The sequence below is a fragment of the Portunus trituberculatus genome, chromosome 19 (assembly GCF_017591435.1).
Source record: "Portunus trituberculatus isolate SZX2019 chromosome 19, ASM1759143v1, whole genome shotgun sequence".
NCBI classification, from domain to species: Eukaryota; Metazoa; Arthropoda; class Malacostraca; order Decapoda; family Portunidae; genus Portunus; species Portunus trituberculatus.
The window spans coordinates 5,078,077-5,091,842 of record NC_059273.1 but is presented as its reverse complement, the minus strand read 5'-3'; the positions used below and the strand labels follow the sequence as shown (position 1 = coordinate 5,091,842).

The 13,766-nt window shown below is 40.8% G+C and overlaps 1 protein-coding gene across 1 annotated transcript in view; it reads left to right on the top strand.

Annotated features, from left to right (window-relative positions):
* Positions 1-13,766, top strand: part of LOC123506007 (titin homolog) — a 337,132-nt gene that overhangs the window by 66,591 nt on the left and 256,775 nt on the right. Inside the window, exons 33-38 of the mRNA XM_045257816.1 lie at positions 266-6,975; positions 8,775-8,975; positions 11,056-11,758; positions 11,981-12,519; positions 12,715-12,888; positions 13,208-13,396. Coding sequence (XP_045113751.1) covers positions 266-6,975; positions 8,775-8,975; positions 11,056-11,758; positions 11,981-12,519; positions 12,715-12,888; positions 13,208-13,396 — 8,516 coding nt within the window. The remainder of the gene's footprint in view (positions 1-265; positions 6,976-8,774; positions 8,976-11,055; positions 11,759-11,980; positions 12,520-12,714; positions 12,889-13,207; positions 13,397-13,766) is intronic.

Below are 13,766 nucleotides of genomic sequence, written 5' to 3'. Positions count from 1 at the left end.
CTTCAGTGTCTGCATGAAAGAGTTTGTTTCAAATGTGCATATCTTTTCTACACAAATATTACACCTATTCAGGGAAGTGACTTGAAGAAGATTGTTGATCATATGTTTTGTAAGTATATGTAGTCTGTAGATGAGAAGAGAATATTCATTGATATAATTACATTATAGAATAAACTATATTTGAAAGTTTGTAGTGTTTGTAGTTTTATTGCAATAATTTATATGTAAGAGAAAATTACTGTATTCTCATCTATCACTATTGCAGCTCACGAAAACATTCAGGCTGAGCTTCCACCTCTCCGCTTTACCCGGGAAACCTCCTGCAAGGGTCCTGTTCTGATGGAGGCCATGGTGATTGATGTGGAGAATGATGCCTTTGAGGAATATATGAGTTTGACAGACCTGGCTTATGATGATGCTCGCACTGAGGCAGATGTGGAGGAGCTTTCACCTTTGGAGGCCATTGTTGTGGAGGAGAGGGAGGCACTGCGTTCTGATATTGCAGACCTCTCTGACATGGAGTCCTGGGAGGAGGAGACCCTCTCAGCACACACTGTGGATCCAGAGGGCAAGGCTGTGGCTCAAGTCAACAGGCAAGATGTGCTTCAGCATGACCTTCGTGTCCTTAGTGAACAAGGTCTGTCCATGCTACAAGAACATGGTGTGGAGAAGCATGTCCTCATGAAAGGCAAAGCAGCCATGGTTGAGGAGGCACAGGTGATGAGTGCTGAAAAAACACTCACCAGTGAAAAGCAGCATGCCACCAAGGCTGAAGGTCATGTGCTGCCTGAACTGAATGTTGCAGAAACAGAAGAACAAGCTGTGTTGACTGGCCTGCAACCCATGAAAACTGAAAAGAAACAGGCAAAGCGTTCCATAGAACCACACGAAGCTGCTATAATGCAGGAACAGCAGGCCTTATCTGAAGGAGGAACACTTTCAGAAATGACAAGCATCAGCAAGATCAGTGAGCAGCAGGCAAGCCAAGTGATGCAGGAAGCCTTGGAAATTGGCTGTCAAGAGGCAGTAGAGCAAGCCAAATCCATGGAGTCAGAAGAGAGACCTTCAAAGAAAGCAAAAAAAGCCTCTGTGCAGAAAGTCCATGAAACAGGGGAAGCAGCAATTGTTCAGATTCCAGAAGTGTGTGAAGGTGAAGGGAAGGCTCCCTCAATCCATCAAATACAGAAGCAGCAGGCAAAGCAAGTAATTTCTGGACAAGAGGGCTATGAGGTTGCCAGTGTTGAGATCATGGAAGATGCTGCTTCCTTTGAAACCAAGGCTACTTCCAGTCAGCATGCCAAGGTAAAGGATACTTCCCAGAAAGAAGCACTCATGATGGAGACTGCTGAAACTGTTAGTGATGCTCCTAGCTTTAGATTAGAACAAGCTAAAGCTCAAAAGGCACAGGCAAGCCAAGTTTCAATGGTTGGTGTAGCACAACAGCAGCAGCAGCACGTGCTCTCTACTGTCCAGGACATGTCTCAACTCTCACAGGCTCAGGAAACTGCAGCTGATTTCAGTGATTCCTTGGAACCTTTGCAGCTTGCAGAACAATATGGCTTGGAATATGCTGAGGCCTTTGAAGCACTGACACCTGAGCAGCAGGTGGCTCTGCAGATTGACCCAAATTATCAGAAAGCTCTTATAGTTGCCATTAGGGAAGTTCAGTCTCAGGCTGGTGAAATATCACAGCAGAGTATACAGGAGGCACAGGCTCATCCTCAACAAATTCTGCATGAGGCCGTACAGGGCTATGAGCAAATGGCAATGTTATGTGAATTTAAGGACATTAGTGAATACATGCGAGTAATGAGTGACAGGGCTCAAGTTCTTACTGAGACAGCCAGGGAGGCAATAATGGTTCATGAAGCTCATATTGAAGATGCTAGTCATCAAACTTCAATTGTGTCTCAGCAAACTGCAGCTCGTTCTGAGAAAGCTGTTGCTGGTGTAGTGGAAGGTGCAGCAGAATCTGCTACCATTGGAGAACCTCCTGCAATGGAAAAACCTGAAAAAGCCATTAAAAAGGATGCTGAGAGGAAGGATAAGAAAAGATCTGCTGCTGAATTAATTAGTGCTGAAGAAAATAAAGCTAAAGATGGGGCTCAAACAGTAAAGGTGTCAGAAGTAGATTCAGCTACTGCAAAGAAGGCCAAGCTGGAAGAGGAGGAATCTCAAGTTGATGAGGCTGTTGCAGCTACTGCTGGTCTAACTCCAGAACAAATTAAGGCCAAGAAAGAGGAACTTCTAGCTAAACTTGAGACTCTGAAGGCTAAGAAGGAGGCAGAGCTCTGCAAAACCCCAAGCACTGAATCACTCACTTCAGATTCCCTGGAAACTGAGGAATTAAAGAAAGACACAGATGAAAAAGACACTGTTGGTAAGAAGAATAAGACTAGTTCAATGCAAAAAGAAAAAGAGGCAGATGTACATGAAAAGAAGACTACTGAAGAAGTACCGGAAACTAAAGAGAAAAAGAAAAAATCTTTGAAGATAAAGAAATCAGCAAAGAAGGAAGAGGAAACAGCTGAATCTAAGGCAGGAAGAGGTGAGGCTGAAGATACAACAGAGAGCTTGTCAAAGGAGGAAGAGTCTCCTGAAAAGAAGGGGAAAAGGAAAAAGAGCCTTGTTTCTGGAGTAAAGTCTGCTATAGCTTCTAAGGTTTCTGAAGTAAAATCTGCTATTGTGTCCATAGTTGGAAAGAAAGCAGAGACTGCAGAAGCAGGAGAAATTGGTGAAGATACAGAAGTACAGAAGGATACAGGAGATGCTGTAGACAGTAACAAGGAAGAAGAAGCAAGTCCTGAAACTGAGCCAAGCCTGAAGCTCAAGACAGAAATGTACGAGGAATCTTCAATTCAGATGGATGCTACTGTGGCTCTCAAGAAGAAAGCTGGAGAGCCTTCAGTAGAGGAGGAAGCTACAGTGTCTTTGAAGAAGGCTAAGAAGGAAGGTGAAGATGAAGCTACTGCCGAATTGTCCTTAGACTTGAAAGCAGCCAAAGGTAAGAAGAAAGATGAGGATAGTAAGAAAAAGAAGGCCAAATCACCAGAGCAAACCAGTTCAGATCTTAAAGAAGAAGCTGGAAAAGCTGCTCAGCATGCCAAGGTAAAGGAAGGTGTCCAGGCAGAGATGAAACAGGCCCTTGTGATGGAGACTGCTGAAGTTATTTGTGGTGATGTTCCAGAGACTCTCAAACTGGAACAAGCTAAAACTCAAAAGGCACAGGCAGGTCAAATTTTAGTGACTGGTATAGCAGAACAGCAGCAGCAGCAGGTGCTCTCTGCTGTCCAAGATATTTCTCAGTATTCACAAGCTCAAGAAACTGTAGCAGATTTCAGTGATTCCTTGGAGCCTTTGCAACTTGCTGAACAATATGGCTTTGAATATGCAGAGGCCTTTGAAGCACTGACACCTGAGCAGCAAGTGGCTCTGCAGATAGATCCAAGTTACCGAGAAGCTCTGATCGTTGCCATCAGGGAAGGATCTTCCCAGGTCGGGGAACTGTCACAGCAGAGTATACAGGAGGCACAAGCTTATCCTCAACAAATCCTTCATGAGGCTGTTCAGAGCTATGAACAAATGGCAATGTCTGGGGAATTTAAGGACATTGGTGAGTACATGCGAGCAATGAGTGACAGAGCTAAAGTTCTTACCGAGACGGCCAGGAAGGCAATAATGGTTCAGGAAGCTGATGTTGATGATGCCAATCTTCGTGCTTTCAGTAAGGAGGATGTGTCATCAATGCTGACAGTTGCAGAAGAGAAAGGTGGATCAGTTGCTGAATACATTATTGTACAAGAGCCTGACCTGCAGTCTGAAGCTGCAATTGTGTCACAGCGACCTGCAGCTCATCCTGAGAAGGCTGTTGCTGGCATAGTGGAAGGTGCAGCAGAGTCTGCTACCATTGGAAAACCTCCTGTAATATCTGAAATGGGAAAGCAAGAGAAATCTGAGAAGAAAGATGCTGATAAAAAAGCTAAGAAAGCTTCTAGTGCCCAATTAGTTGGTGTTGAAGAAAAGGTATCTAAAGATGAGGCTCAAGCAGTAAAGGTATCTGAAGTAGATTCAGCTACTGCAAAGAAGGCCAAGCTGGAAGAGGAGGAATCTCAAGTTGATGAGGCTGTTGCAGCTACTGCTGGTCTAACTCCAGAACAAATTAAGGCCAAGAAAGAGGAACTTCTAGCTAAACTTGAGACTCTGAAAGCTAAGAAGGAGGGAGAGCTCTGCAAAACCCCAAGCACTGAATCACTCACTTCAGAATCCCTGGAAACTGAGGAATTAAAGAAAGACAAAGATGAAAGAGACACTGTTGGTAAGAAGAGTAAGACAATTGTAGAGCAAGAAAAGAAACCTGCTGAAGAAGCACAAGAAACCAAAGAGAAGAAAAAATCTCAGATAAAGAAATCAGCAAAGAAGGAAGAGGAAACAGCTGAATCTAAGGCAGGAAGAAGTGAAGCTGAAGATACAACAGAGAGCTTGTCAAAGGAGGAAGAGTCTCCTGAAAAGAAGGGGAAAAGGAAAAAGAGCCTTGTTTCTGGAGTAAAGTCTGCTATAGCTTCTAAGGTTTCTGAAGTAAAATCTGCTATTGTGTCAGCAGTTGGGAAGAAAGCAGAGACTGCAGAAGCAGGAGAAATTGGTGAAGATACAGAAGTACAGAAGGATACAGGAGATGCTGTAGACAGTAACAAGGAAGAAGAAGCAAGTCCTGAAACTGAGCCAAGCCTGAAGCTCAAGACAGAAATGTACGAGGAATCTTCAATTCAGATGGATGCCACTGTGGCTCTCAAGAAGAAAGCTGGAGAGCCTTCAGTAGAGGAGGAAGCTACAGTGTCCTTGAAGAAGTCTAAGAAGGAAAGTGAAGATGAAGCTACTGCCGAATTGTCCTTAGACTTGAAAGCAGCCAAAGGTAAGAAGAAAGATGAGGATAGTAAGAAAAAGAAGGCCAAATCACCAGAGCAAACCAGTTCAGATCTTAAAGAAGAAAAAGCTAAGATAGCTACTAAAAGCAAAGCTGATGTGGAAAAAGCCAAGTCTCTTGAGCAAGAAGATTATAAGGTTGCTAGTGAATTATTGGAAGATGTTACTTTATCTGATGCAAAGTATGCAGAGGCCTTTGAAGCACTGACACCTGAGCAGCAAGTTGCTCTGCAGATTGATCCAAGTTACCGAGAAGCTCTGATCGTTGCCATTAGGGAAGGACCTTCCCAGGTCGGGGAACTGTCACAGCAGAGTATACAGGAGGCACAAGCTTATCCTCAACAAATCCTTCATGAGGCTGTTCAGAGCTATGAACAAATGGCAATGTCTGGGGAATTTAAGGACATTGGTGAGTACATGCGAGCAATGAGTGACAGAGCTCAAGTTCTTACCGAGACGGCCAGGGAGGCAATAATGGTTCAGGAAGCTGATGTTGATGATGCCAATCTTCGTGCTTTCAGTAAGGAGGATGTGTCATCAATGCTGACAGTTGCAGAAGAGAAAGGTGGATCAGTTGCTGAATACATTATTGTACAAGAGCCTGACCTGCAGTCTGAAGCTGCAATTGTGTCACAGCGACCTGCAGCTCATCCTGAGAAGGCTGTTGCTGGCATAGTGGAAGGTGCAGCAGAGTCTGCTACCATTGGAAAACCTCCTGTAATATCTGAAATGGGAAAGCAAGAGAAATCTGAGAAGAAAGATGCTGATAAAAAAGCTAAGAAAGCTTCTAGTGCCCAATTAGTTGGTGCTGAAGAAATGGTATCTAAAGATGAGGCTCAAGCAGTAAAGGTATCTGAAGTAGATTCAGCTACTGCAAAGAAGGCCAAGCTGGAAGAGGAAGAAGCTCAAGCAGAAGAGGCTGTTGCAGCTACTGCTGGTCTAACTCCAGAACAAATTAAGGCCAAGAAAGAGGAACTCCTAGCTAAACTTGAGACTCTGAAAGTTGAGAATAAGGCAGAGGTTTGTGAAACAAAAACTGCAAAAGAGGAAAAGAAGGAAGAAATCCTCAACTTGAAAGGAGAATCAGTTGCAAAACTTGGAGAGTCCAGAGAAAAGAATGAAGAAGAAAAGAATGATGCCAAAGCAAAGTCTCCTGAGCCTAAGAAGAAAGAAGCTAAAAAGGAGGAAGAACAAATTCCAAAGGATAAGGAGGAGGAAAAGAAGATTAAGGAAGCCAAAAAGCTTGAAAAGAAAGAAGAGAAGGAAGTCACTGAAATGAAGAAAACTGAATCTAAAAAAATAGATGAAAAATCAATAACTCATGAAACAAAGAAGGCAGAAGAGAAAAAGGTACAAGAGACTAACAAACTTGATGAAAAAGATAAAGACATAAAAGAAATTGAAGAAAAAGAAAAAGTTAAAAAGCTTGATACAAAGGAAGGAGAGAAAAAAGAAGAAAAGCAAGAAGACAGTAAAAAGCTTGATAAGAAAGCTAAGTCTCCTGAACCTAAGAAGAATGAAGAAAAGAAAGAAACTAAGAAGACAGAAGAAGCTAAAAAGCTTGATAAGAAGGAGGAAGAGAAGAAAGAATTAGAGATGAAGCAGGAGGATGCCAAAAAGCTTGATAAGAAAGCAAAGTCTCCTGAATCTAAAAAGGGAGAAGAGAAGAAGGAAGAGGAAGCTAAAAAGCCAGATAAGAAAGAAGATGAAGCTAAAAAGCTAGATGAGAAGGAAGAAGCTGAAAAGAAAGCTAAAAAGCTTGATAAGAAGGCAAAGTCACCTGAACCCAAGAAGGAAGAAGAAAAGAAAGAAACCAAAAAGAAAGAAGAGGACACTATTAAACTTAAGGAGGAAGAAGAGATGAAAGAAGTTGGGAAGAAGCAGGATGATGCAAAGAAGCTTGATAAGAAAGCAAAGTCCCCTGAACCTAAGAAGGATGAAGAGAAGAGGGAAGCTGAAGAGAAGGACAAGAAGCTTGATAAGAAAGAAGAAAAGGTTAAGAAGCTTGATAAGAAGGAAGAAGAGAAGGAAGAAGCTAAAAAGAAGGAAGAGAAAGCTAAATCTCCTGAACTTAAGAAGGATGAAGAAAAGAAAGAAGCTGAAAAGAAGGAAGAGAAGGCAACAAAGATTGATAAGAAGGAAGAAGAGAAGAAAGAAGAAGGTAAAAAGAAGGAAAAAGAGGCCAAGAAGCTTGATAAGAAGGAACAAGAGAAGAAAGAAGCTGAAAAGAAGGAAGAAGAGACTAAGAAGCTTGATAAGAAAGAAGAGGAGAAGAAAGAAGCTGAAAAGAAGAAGGAAGAGACTAAGAAACTTGATAAGAAGGAAGAGGAGAAGAAAGAAGCTGAAAAGAAAAAGGAAGATGAGGCTAAGAAGCTTGACAAGAAAGCTAAGTCTCCTGAACATAAGAAGGAAGAAGAGGAGGAAGCTAAAAAGCTTGATAAGAAGGAAGAAGAGAAGAAAGAAACTGAAAAGAATCAGGAAGAGGTAAAGAAGCTTGATAAGAAAGCTAAGTCTCCTGAACCAAAGAAGGACAAAAAGAAAGGAGAAGCTGAAGAGAAAGAAGAAGAGGCTAAGAAGGAGGAAGCTAAAAAGCTCGATATAAAAGAAGAGAAGAAAGAAGCTGAAAAAAAGAAGGAAGAAGTAAAGAAACTGGATAAAAAAGCTAAATCTCCTGAACCTAAGAAGGAAGAGAAGAAGGAAGAGGAAACTAAAAAGCTTGATAAGAAGGCGAAGTCTCCTGAACCTAAGAAGGAAGAAGAAAAGAAGGAAGAGGAGACTAAGAAGCTTGATAAGAAGGAAGAAGAGAAGAAAGAAGCTAAAAAGAAGGAAGAGGAAGCTAAAAAGCTTGATAAAAAGGCAAAGTCTCCTGAACCTAAGAAAGAAGAAGAAAAGAAGGAAGAGGAGACTAAGAAGCTTGATAAGAAGGAAGAAGAGAAGAAAGAAGCTAAAAAGAAGGAAGAGGAGACTAAGAAGCTTGATAAGAAAGCAAAGTCTCCTGAACCTAAGAAGGAAGAGGAGACTAAGAAGCTTGATAAGAAAGAAGAAGAGAAGAAAGAAGCTAAAAAGAAGGAAGAGGAGGCTAAACAGCTTGATAAGAAGGTTAAGTCTCCTGAACCTAAGAAGGAAGAAGAGAAAAAGGAAGAGGAGACTAAGAAGCTTGATAAGAAGGAAGAAGAGAAGAAAGAAGCTAAAAAGAAAGAAGAGGAGGAGAAAAAGCTTGATAAAAAGGCAAAGTCTCCTGAACCTAAGAAGGAAGAAGAAAAGAAGGAAGAGGAGACTAAGAAGCTTGATAAGAAGGAAGAAGAGAAGAAAGAAGCTAAAAAGAAAGAAGAGGAGACTAAGAAGCTTGATAAGAAGGAAGAAGAGAAGAAAGAAGCTAAAAAGAAGGAAGAGGAGACTAAGAAGCTTGATAAGAAGGGAGAAGAGAAGAAAGAAGCTAAAAAGAAGGAAGAGGAGACTAAGAAGCTTGATAAGAAGGAAGAAGAGAAGAAAGAAGAGGAGGAGAAAAAGCTTGTTGAAAAGGCAAAGTCTCCTGAACCTAAGAAGGAAGAAGAAAAGAAGGAAGAGGAGACTAAGAAGCTTGATAAGAAGGAAGAAGAGAAGAAAGAAGCTAAAAAGAAGGAAGAGGAGACTAAGAAGCTTGATAAGAAGGAAGAAGAGAAGAAAGAAGCTAAAAAGAAGGAAGAGGAGACTAAGAAGCTTGATAAGAAGGAAGAAGAGAAGAAAGAAGCTAAAAGAAGGAAGAGGAGACTAAGAAGCTTGATAAGAAGGAAGAAGAGAAGAAAGAAGCTAAAAAGAAGGAAGAGGAGACCAAGAAGCTTGATAAGAAGGCTAAGTCTCCTGAACCTAAGAAGGAAGAAGAAAAGAAGGAAGAGGAGACTAAGAAGCTTGATAAGAAGGCTAAGTCTCCTGAACCCAAGAAGGAAGAAGAAAAGAAGGAAGAGGAGACTAAGAAGCTTGATAAGAAGGCAAAGTCTCCTGAACCTAAGAAGGAAGAAGAGCCAAAGAAGCTTGATAAGAAGGAGGAAGCTAAAAAGAAAGATGAGGCTAAGAAGGCAAAATCTCCTGAACCCAAAAAGGAAGAAGAGAAGAAAGAAGAAGGTGAAAAGAAGGAAGAAGAGGTTAAGAAGTTTGATAAGAAGGAAGAAGAGAAGAAAGAAGCTGAAAAGAAGCTGAAGAGGTAAAGAATCTTAATAAGAAAGCTAAATCTCCTGAACCAAAGAAGGATGAAAAGAAAATAGAAGCTGAAAAGAAAGAAGATAAGAAGGTTGATAAGAAGGAGGAAACTAAAAAGCTTGATAGAAAGGAAGAAGAGAAAAAAGAAGCTGAAAAGAAGAAGGAAGAGGAGACTAAGAAACTTGATAAGAAGGCTAAGTCTCCTGAATGTAAGAAGGAAGAAGAGAAGGAAGAAGCAGTAAAGAAAGAAGAGGAAGTAAAGAAGCTTGATAAGAAGGAAGAAGAGAAGAAAGAAGCTAAGAAACTTGATAAGAAAGCCAAATCTCCTGAACATAAGAAGGAAGAAGAGAAGGAGGAAGCTAAAATAAAGGAAGAAAAGAAGGAGGATGAAGTTAAGAAGAAGGAAGAAGAGAAGAAGGTAGAAGCTAAAAAGAAGGAAGAAGAGAAGAAAAAGGAAGTAGAGAAGAAGAAGGAAGAAGAGAAGAAGAAGGAAGAAGAGAAGAAGGAGGAACTTAAAAAGAAGGAAGAAGAGAAGAAGAAGAAGAAGGAAGAAGAAAGAAGGAGGAAGATAAAAGAAAGAAGAAGAAAAGAAGAAAGAAGATGAGAAGGTAGAAGCTAAAAAGAAGGAAGAAGAGAAGAAGAAGGAGGAACTTAAAAGAAGGAAGAAGAGAAGAAGGAGGAAGATAAAAAGAAAGAAGAGAAGAAGAAAGAACATGAGAAGGTAGAAGCTAAAAAGAAGGAAAAAGAGAAGAATAAGGAGGAAGAGAAGAAGAAGGAAGAAGAGAAGAAGGTAGAAGCTAAAAGAAGGAAGAAGAGAAGAAGGTAGAAGCTAAAAGAAGGAAGAAAGAAGAAGAAGGAAGAAGAGAAGAAGGAAGAAGAGAAGAAGAAGGAAGAAGAGAAGAAGAAGGAAGAAGAGAAGAAGAAGGAAGAAGAGAGAAGAAGAAGGAAGAAGAGAAGAAGAAGGAAGAAGAGAAGAAGAAGGAAGAAGAAGAAGAAGAAAAAGGAAGAAGAGAAGAAGAAGAAGAAGAAGAAGAAGAAGAAGAAGAAGAAGAGAAGAAGGAAGAAGCTAAAAAGAAGGAAGAAGAGAAGAAGGTAGAAGCTAAAAAGAAGGAAGAAGAGAAGAAGAAAGAGCTAAGAAGAAGAAGAAGGAAGAAGAAAAGAAAAGGAAGAAGAGAAGAAGAAGAAGAAGAAGAAGAAAAAGGAAGAAGAGAAGAAGAAGGAAGAAGAGAAGAAGAAGGAAGAAGAGAAGAAGAAGGAAGAAGAAGAAGAAGGAAGAAGAGAAGAAGGTAGAAGCTAAAAGAAGGAAGAAGAGAAGAAGGTAGAAGCTAAAAAGAAGGAAGAAGAGAAGAAGAAGGAAGAGAAGAAGAAGAAGGAAGAAGAAAAGAAGAAGAAGAAGAAGAAGAAGAAGAAGAAGAAGGAAGAAGAAGAAGAAAAGGAAGAAGAGAAGAAGAAGAAGAAAGAAGAAGAAAGAAGAAGAAAGAAGAAGAAGAGAAGAAGAAGAAGGAAGAAGAGAAGAAGAAGGAAGAAGAGAAGAAGGTAGAAGCTAAGAAGAAGGAAGAAGAGAAGAAGAAGAAGGAAGAAGAGAAGAAGAAGGAAGAAGAGAAGAAGGTAGAAGCTAAAAAGAAGGAAGAAGAGAAAAGAAGAAGGAAGAAGAGAAGAAAAAGAAGAAGAAGAAGAAGAAGGAAGAAGAGAAGAAGAAGGAAGAAGAGAAGAAAAGGAAGAAGAGCAGAAAAAGAAGGAAGAAGAGAAGAAGAAGGAAGAAGAAGAAGAAGAAGAGAAGAAAAGGAAGAAGAGAAGAAGGTAGAAGCTAAAAAGAAGGAAGAAGAGAAGAAGAAGGAAGAAGAAAAGAAGGTAGAAGCTAAGAAGAAGGAAGAAGAGAAGAAAAAAGAAGCAGAAAAGAAGAAGGAAGAGGAGGCAAAGAAGCTTGACAAAAAGGCCAAGTCTCCTGAACGTAAGAAGGAAGAAGCAGAAAAGAAGAAGGAAGAGGAGGCAAAGAAGCTTGACAAGAAGGCCAAGTCTCCTGAACGTAAGAAGGAAGAATCAGAAAAGAAGAAGGAAGAGGAGGCAAAGAAACTTGACAAGAAGGCCAAGTCCCCTGAACGTAAGAAGGAAGAAGCAGAAAAGAAGAAGGAAGAGGAGGCAAAGAAACTTGACAAGAAGGCCAAGTCCCCTGAACGTAAGAAGGAAGAAGCAGAAAAGAAAAAGGAAGGGGAGGCAAAGAAGCTCGACAAGAAGGCCAAGTCCCCTGAACGTAAGAAGGAAGAGAGCGAGAAACAGGAAAGGAGTGCCAAGTCTCCAGAACCCAAGCCAAGGAAGCGGTCAAGTGTCAAGGAGGCTGAAATCAAGGCTGCTGAGAAAGCCAAATCCCCGGAGAGAAAGCGATCAAGTCTTCGGGAGGAGGAAACTAAGACTGCTAAAGCCAAGATGGAAGCAGAGAAGGCAAAGTCCCCTGAGCCACCTCCAAGAAGAAGGGCAAGTCAGGTGGACAATGAAGCCTCTCCCAAGAAGGCCAAGTCTCCTGAGGGTGAGAAAAGAAGGCAGAAGGACACAGACAAGGCTCAAGACTCAGCAACGACAACCACCCGAGCTGCTGAACTTCGCCAACAGGAGGAGATTCTCAGGAAGAAGGAGAAGAAGGATGAACCACCTAAAGAGGATGAACGTACCAGGAGAAGAAGAGAGCAAGAAGAGAAACTAAAGAAAGAGGAAGAGGAGTTGGCTGAAAGGCAGAAGAAGAGGAAGGAGGAAGCAGAAAGAAGGAAGGAAGAAGAAGAAGAGATTTTAAAGAAAGAAGACGAAAAGCAAGCTGAGAGGAAAAGAAAACAGCAGGATGAAAGAATGAGATACTTGGAAGAACAAGAACAGAGGAAACTAAAGGATGAAGAGGACAGACTGAAAAAGCTAGAGAAGAGAAGACAGGATCAGGAGAAAATGATGAGAGAGGAAGAAGAACGGATAATGAAGGAGGAGGCAGACCGAAGGGAAAAGAGGAGACAGAGGATGATGGAGGAAGAAAAGGCATACAAAGAGAGACAGGCTAAGTATGCCAAAGAAGAAGCAGAGAGAGAAGAAAGAAGGCTGAAGCAAAGAAAGGAAGAAGAAAAGGTAATTAAGGAGAAAGAGATGGAAAGACAAAGAAGGAAGGAAAAAGAAAAGCAGGAAAGAAGGCAGCGTTTGCAGAAGGAGCTGGAAGAGGATGAAAGACGTATGGAGGAGGAGGAGGAAAGGAGGAGAGATAGGAGGAGGAAGAGGGAGGAGTTAGATAAGCTTTTGGCTGAAGAAGAGGAAAGAAGAGAGATGGAGTCAAGGAAGAGAGTTGAGATGGAAAAGAAGAAGCTGGAGGAAGAACTACGAGGACGAGAGGAGATGAAGAGGAGGAGGGAAGAAGAACTCAAGAAACAAGGGGAGGAGTTCTTGAGAAAGGCAAGAATTATGGCACTTTATATATTACAAAATTGTGTATTTACTATTTCTTTCTGTGTTAATCATTGTGATATGTAGTGGTGTAATATTTTATTTCAATTATCTCTATTTACATGATTTTAAGAGATGATTATGATCTCTGTAATTAAAGTATAGTGTGTGTCCTATGAATGACCCTTGCCCTGCACCACTCAGGAAGAAGAGAGGCGCCAGAAGAAGGCTGAGGAGCGCAAACGCTGGCAGGAGGAGGAGCAGCAGCTGGACAGAGAGCTGAGTGAAAAATCCAGGTACAAGATTGAGTACTCAGACAAGGAGCTCCTCTCTGTAGACAGATATGGCTCACTGGAGAGAAGACCTCTCACTCCGGATGTAAGAAAGCATTTTTTATATCCTATTAGTAATTATATAAATGTGGCTGAGATGTTTTTGCAGTCATTCTGGGTTTTTGCTCTGTATAATGACAAAAAATTTGCTTCTCAGTCTAAATCATGTCAAGTTTTCTCAATTACTATATTTACTATTGCTTAACATAATTTTTTTTTAGCTGCTCTCACAACTTTTGAACACTTAGAATATATCCACTATTTGCACTTCTTCATCATTGAAAATACCAAAATACTTTAAGATTCATCCCATATGGAAAGAAAGGATGGATATTTGCATACAGTTATTCCCTTGCAACATTTAGGGTGAATTCCTGAGCAAACGTGACCCCAAGCGCCGACCAAAGTTCAGCACAAAGCTTCAGGACAGACAGGCGGTGAAGGGCAGTCGCATTCGCCTCACCTGCAATATCCTGTACCCAATGGATGAACCCTCACCAGAGATTGAGTGGTTCAAGAGTGGCTATCCAGTACGGGAGGATGAGCGGATAAAGGTGAGGCACTGTGCTGTGTACTGATGACTCAGAGTTGTGAAGGAATGCTTGTCACTGTGTAGCAAGATACTGGAATCAAGTAAAGGGAGATGAGCATGTGGATGACAATGATAATATATAAAGGTACTTGAATTAGTCAATTTAAACATATAAATTCAATTTTTTTTAGATCTGTATCAGTTATATTCAAAGCTGAAAGTTATACCAAAGATAGGAATGTTAAAGAATCACTTAAAAGAATATCAAAATTAGATAAAAATTTTAAAAAATTTGTATTAAATAGAAACTAAAAATAAATTAGTAAAAACTAAGAGAATGATTAGCACATCAACATTTATCCATGACAAAGAACAAAATTGTATAATTTAGT